Genomic DNA, 6462 nt, shown 5'->3' on the forward strand with positions numbered 1-6462 from the left:
GGGGGGGGGGAGAAACGGAAGGTGACAACGGCCACCCGCTCGTTTCCTATGGGGTTTGTGGATGATGAGCAGGCTAATATGAGTCGTCGGAGTCTAGGGGGAGTTCGGAAATGGAATTGCGCCTGGGAGGGGCTCAAGCTTGACTCTTAGCTCCCTCCGCTCCCCGCTGTCGGGTCCAGGACGTCGACTACGGTGCAGCTCGAAGAAGAATGCGATTGATCAATACCACCACTACTGTACCGATGATACCAGTAGCAGCACTCCCCCTCCCGCTACCGTTCCCGCTACTGTAATCTCCTTCCCCATTCCAAAACAATGGAACGACATCGAGAGTGGAGAAAGGAGGAGGGAGGAGGGAGGAAGGAGGAGGAGAGAGAGAGAGAGAGAGAGAGATAGAGAAACGGCTATATTAGTATTGCTTATTACCCCTCCGGGCAGCTACCAACGAATGAGATGACTAATTTATATGATATATATATATATATATTCTTTGAAAAAAAAAAAAAAAAAAAAGACACGATGTAACCATTCTGGCGGGAAAAAAAAAAAGAAGAGGAATGTACATTCTTAGTGGGAATATACCCCAATCAAAGTGAAGGTGGTTTTTTATTTTTTTTTAACCTCTTTCCCTCTCTCTCTCTCTCTCTCTCTCTCTCTCCTCCCTTTTTTTATTCTTCATTTATTTTTCCCTCTCTTTCTTCCTCTTCTTTCTTTTTCCTCTCCACTTGCTCTCCCAGTACAGTGCGGGTGCGCGCGGCTGGTACGGTGCAATCTCGCCTCACCACTGCTACTATCTCATCCATCGTCTACTTCCAGCATTAACCTGTCTCATCTGCACCGACTATGCATCTGTATAGCGATACATATATGTCATGTGATGATGCTACGTGTAATACCGAGCGGTACTGCGCTACTGAGCAGTACGCTAGATGATGCACGTCTCATCTCCATCTCACATCATCTTGTTCCTATTCTCGTGGTATTCTCATCTCACCTCGTCCTCATCGATACATGCCTACGCCTTCTCGTGATAGTCTGCACATGTACTCTGTACTCCCCCGATCTGGAGACTAACCCTCGTATCACTTACTCTATTTGGTCTCTCCCGTACCATCATCATCACGTCCCCTCCCAAACGCACCTAGCACATCTTTAGTCGGATTAGTCCAACTAGGGAAAGAAACTAGTCTAGGATCCTCCCGGCGCTTCCCAGCCAACTGGGTTGATCTGCGGCCATTTTGGCGTCTTTCTTTTTTTTTTTCTTTATTCTTCTTTTTTTCCTTTCCTTTTTTTTTGTTGCTCTAGTGTCTTTATCTTTATTTCTCTGCTTTCTTCTTTAGCTCTCCCGTCACCGACTTTTTTTTTTTTTTTTTTTTTTTTTCCCATCATTATTTCTCATCATCATGATTCCTTCCTTCATCAAACCTTCTCTTCTACCCCCACCCCCTCTCACATTAGCATCGTATTACTTCTCATCACCGTAGGGGTTCGTACGCTATGCTGTACTGAAGTAGCGGTCCCGAGCTCTCGGTTAGCTGCACGGATCTGCTACTGAACCACACCTCGATCAGTCGTGTAGGAAGCATCTTGATGGGAGAGGGAGGTGGGAGGTGGGAGGTGGGAGGCCTGTGTGCGTGCGTGCGCGTGCGTGCATTACGGATGACTCTAATCTGTACATCTCACCGATATTCGCACGTATTTCCAATCAATATCTTTTTAATTTTTTTTTAATTTTTTAATTTTTTAATTTTTTTTTTTAAATCTTCTTCAATAAAACTACTCGTTACCATCATCACCATCATCATGGTTGTCACATCTTCATCGTCATCACCGTCATCTTCCTATACGAGTCACACGTAAACTTCAGCTTCCCCAATCTGACCCATCAAGTACGAACCGACCGACGGAGTCTTCTTCTTCTTCCTTTCCTCATCTTACTTGAACACTTGCATCTTCTTCTTCATCACTTCATTCTCCATCCACCATCTTTACACTGTATCCCTAGTAATCATCCCCTTCTGAACCAAGAACCCAGCCCGTTATAGCCTGTCCGTGGGGGCCAAGAGACGGTATATGATGATACTTCTCACATCACCGTGGTGTATGCACCGAGACAAACCGAAAAAAAAAAATATACAGAATCATTTGATCATGTACCGTGTCTCCGATATTCCTTTTTTTTTTGCAACTTCCTTTTGCAGATCCCCCAAATCTTTTCCTTTATTATTATTTTATCTCATGTCTGATGGCGGTGGTGGTATGCGTGTCTCTGCCTCTCAGATCCTGGGTCGGGAGCCTCCTTTTTCCCTGCTTAAGGGTTGTACGCCACACACATCCTGTGAGGTAATAAGCAATACAGGAACATGTACTGTAATGTTTCTTCTCTCTCTCTCTTTCTAACCCCCCTTTCTCTCTTCATGTCTTTTTTGTTTGTTTTTGTTTTTGTTTTTGTATTCTCTATTCATCTCTCCGTCTTTTCTCCCCCCCCTTCCCTTTCGTTTCGGTATGGTATGGTTCGTTCTTGTACGATACATTGATGTGTATATATATATATACACAATATACACACATATATATCTGGATTTTGGAGAGGCACAAGCATAAGAACCGAACAGAGCAAGAAAAAAAGAGAAAAATTCGGAATGAGATTTCTTGAAATGTACCATGTACGCTAGACAGATTATTAACCCCCCCCCCCCCATTAAACCTCCTAATCGGGTCAGATCATGTTACAGGACAAACGTCTCGGACAGTGGCAACGTGCTGCTGCTGTTCCCCAGATGAACCGTATACTCCCCCCTCTGCAGATGCCACTTCTGCTCCCCCGTGCTCCATACGCTCAGGTCCCGTCTCGTCAGGTTGAACCGGGCCTGCTGGCTTTCGCCCGGGTCGAGGAAGTGTTTCGAGAAGCCGCGCAGCACGCGTAGGCGCGGCTGGCCGTTACCGCCGCTCTCGCCGCTGCCGTCATCCCCGGCGACGTCGTCGCCGCCGCCCGGCCTGTCCACGTACACCTGGACGACCTCGCCGCCGTGCACTCCGCCGTCGTTGGTCACGGTGGCCTCGACGGTGGCGATGGTGTCCCAGAGGTCGCGCTGCCCGCCCTGGACCACGTCCCCCGTCGGCCACTCGGCGGGAGGCCCGTCGCCGCTGCCGGATCCGACCACGCCGACGCTCAGGTTCGACTGGGAGAAGGACGTGTAGCTGAGGCCGAAGCCGAACTCGTAGCGGGGCTCTATGCCCCCCCGACGGAAGTGGTGGTGGTCGATGTAGACGCCCTCGGAGAAGTTCGACTGCGGGAAGCCGGCGTAGCGGTCCTCCCCGCCGCCGGCGCGGCTGGGCCCCAGAATGGCGCCGTAGTCGGTCTCGTTCCGGCCCACCGTGTACGGCAGCTTTCCCGAGAAGTTGTCGTCGCCGTACAGGAGCGAGACCAGGGCCGCGCCCGTCTCCTCCCCCGGGAGGTGGGCCATGATGATGGCCGACACGTTGGGGTGGTCGACGAAGCCGTCCACCAGGCGGGCCCCCGCGTTGTGCAGCACCACCACCGTCCTCCCGCACCGGTCCGCCACCCGCCGCACCAGCCCGTCCGTGTAGTCGTCGCGCGCGGCGGGGCGGTCGTAGCCCTCCGACGCCCACGCGTTGCCCAGCACGATGCACGCGTCCGACGCCGTGCTGACCACGGGGTCCGCCGACGTCAGGTCGTACAGCATCGCCGTCCCGTTCTGCGCCGCCCGCATCTTGAGCGCCTCGAGGGGGGAGACGAACAGCGCCGGCGTCGTCGACCCGGATCCCCCGCCGCTCAGCATCGTGCCGTTCATCCCCGTCGCCGACAGCTGCGCGAACGGATGGCCCCCGAACCCGGCCGACACCTCCTCGCCCGACACAGGCTCCGCGCCGAACGCCCACCGGTACTTGGGTCCCACGCCGCCGCGCACCGGCGCGAACACGTCCGGCGACTTGGCCGAGTAGCCAAAGACCGAGAGCTGCCGCGGACTGCCCAGCGGCAGCGTGCCCTTGGTGTTCTTGACCAGCACGTGGCCCTCGACGGCGCCGCGGAAGCGCGTCCCGCGCTCGTCCGGGTCCCTGGCCTCGACCACCTCGTGCGCGTCGTCCAGGCTGACGGGCATCCCGCGCCCCGGGGCCGGAAAGTCCCCGTCCTGCCCGCGCAGGTACCACGCCGCCAGGATCCGGTGCGCCATGTCGTCCACGCGCGACTCCGGCACCGTCCCGTTCCTCACCGCCTCCACGAGCCGGTCGCCCCAGAAGCCGTCCGAGTCCGGCATGGCGAGGTCCATGCCTGCCAGGGCGGTCGGGTACCCCGCATGCTGGGCGTCCCAGTCCGACACGACGAAGCCCTGGAACCCGAGCTCCGTCTTGAGGAGGCCGTTGAGCGTCTTGCTGTTGGCGCACCCGTACGAGTTGTTGATGCGCTGGTAAGAGCACATGATGGCGCCGCTGCCGGCTCTCACCGCGTCCTGGAATGGCCTGGTCATCTGTCAGACGAGCCGAGAGAAGAAGATGAAATAGTAGAAGATGAAAAATGACCAAGGGGAAAAAGGAAAAAGAATAAAAGGAAAAGAAAAGAAGAAAAAAAGAAGAAGAAGAAAGGAAAAAAAAAAAAGAAGAAAGCTGTCAAGGACAGGACGACATACCACAGGTACAGCTCGTGCATCGTCTTGTCGTCGATATTGGATGACACGGATTCGACATCATCGACGGGGTTTCGGTGCGTCTCCTGCTCGTTGCCTATGAAGTGCTGTCGATGGGGTGTCAGTCATCTCGTCACTCCCTCTTTCGTGATGCTCTCCCTTTCTCATCATGCGGAACGGTAGGGGGGGGAGGTGGGGGGATACCCTACCTTCGTCGTAGCGATGACGCCCTGCTCCTGCATCCCGATCACGCTCTCGTACGTAAACACGCCAGACAGATACGGATCGGACCCGAATCCCTCCCAGTTCCTCCCACCGAGCGCGATCCGACCCAGAGGTCCAGCCACGGGGCCGAGGTGGATATTGACACCCTTCTTTCTGAACTCGGCACCCATGGCTCTGGCCCTGCTATGCGCAAGGTCTCTGTTCCAGCTACCGAGGGGAGAAGGTGTGTGAGCGACAGATGCCATCTCTTCCGTCGACCCATCTCGTCCGGGACACCTCCGGTATGCTGTGATAGCGCGCGCACTCACCTGGCACCGGCGTGTATGCCGCTGGGATAGCTGCTGACGAAGTCCGTCGCTCTGAGCCCGTTGCCCGCGTCGCAGAGGCATAGGCCGGGGAACTCGAGCCGGTCGACGGACCTGACTGCTCCGTGGCAGCCGTTTCCAAGTGACCCCCCGGTCGTGACGCTGACTTTTTCCTCCAACGTCATGTTGGACACCATCTCCTTGGCTCTCCCCAGTGCATCGCCCAGGCCGTCGTCATCGGTATCCGCCTTCATCGGGGCTATATATATGTGTGTGTCTGTCAGTCTGGGGTCTCTCTCTCTCTCTTCCTTCTCTCCCTTCTCTCCTTCCTCTTCTCCGTATATATCCGCGCTCATGTGTCAGGAAGTGGGCTGTGACTGACGAGAAGGATAAACAGGAGGCGACTGCCCATAGAAATACCCATCGTCGGTGATGGCATCCCCATCACGAGCTCTACCCCCGGAGCTCCGTCCGTTCAGCGCCACGAGACCGCACAGACCGCCGGCAACGATGAGGACGGGTAGGCCGATGACGAGGGCGAGACCTCTTTTCGTCTTGAGGATGGGGAATCGGGTCGTCAGGCTTGCCAGGAATCCTGCCGGTCCGTGGTGAGGTTGCCCTTGCTTTTCAGCAGGTGCATCGTTCGAGGGCATTTTTGTTCTTGTCAAGCTTTTGCTCTGCCGAGTCTCTGCTTGATCTACTCTGTAATATACTTCAGATTCCTCTACACTTTCTTCTCTATCGATTTATATCAACATCATCGTCCGAGTCCGAGGGTTCGACAGTGAAGAGATGGAAAAAAAAAAGAGATCCTAACAGATCCAATCTCGTTAGCCAGCTTTACATTCCCCAATTCCCCCATTCCGCCCAACTTACCCCAACTTCTTCTTTCTGGTACACCAAGAATGATGGGAGTCGAAAGATGTAAAAAAAAAAATCAAAAAAATCCGGTAGGTAACGTATGACAGAAGACAGTTTATAAATTCGATCCGACCGTGTTTTCTTTTCGTTTCTTTTTTTTTTTTCTTTAGATGGTCAAATTTTCAGCCCAGATGAAAGGATGCGTTGCTGCTGCTGCTGCTGCAAGAAGACAAAAACAAGAAACAGAGGAAAAAAACAAGAAAAACAAACAAACCGATAGGTACCCAAGCAGAATAATAGGTTGTAATATTGACGTTGATAAAACACGAGACTACCCGACCCGACCCGAGTACGAGCACTCTCCTCGTGGGGGGTTGTTGTACATAATATCGGTGATCCTTTCTGGTGCCGCCGTGGGGGGGGGG

General features: G+C 53.8%; 1 protein-coding gene across 1 annotated transcript; it reads right to left on the reverse strand.

Moving 5' to 3' along the window:
- Positions 1-2729: 2729 nt before the first annotated feature.
- GMORB2_6970 (beta-glucosidase) lies at positions 2730-5829 on the reverse strand (the record flags this gene model as incomplete). The annotated part of the gene is made up of 5 exons (XM_035468935.1): positions 2730-4482; positions 4659-4753; positions 4856-5078; positions 5180-5435; positions 5559-5829. The coding sequence occupies 5 exons, from the start codon at positions 5827-5829 to the stop codon at positions 2730-2732; spliced, it is 2598 nt and encodes an 865-aa protein (XP_035321315.1).
- Positions 5830-6462: the final 633 nt, after the last annotated feature.

Source organism: Geosmithia morbida (genome assembly GCF_012550715.1).
Source record: "Geosmithia morbida isolate 1262 chromosome Unknown scaffold_7, whole genome shotgun sequence".
NCBI classification, from domain to species: Eukaryota; Fungi; Ascomycota; class Sordariomycetes; order Hypocreales; family Bionectriaceae; genus Geosmithia; species Geosmithia morbida.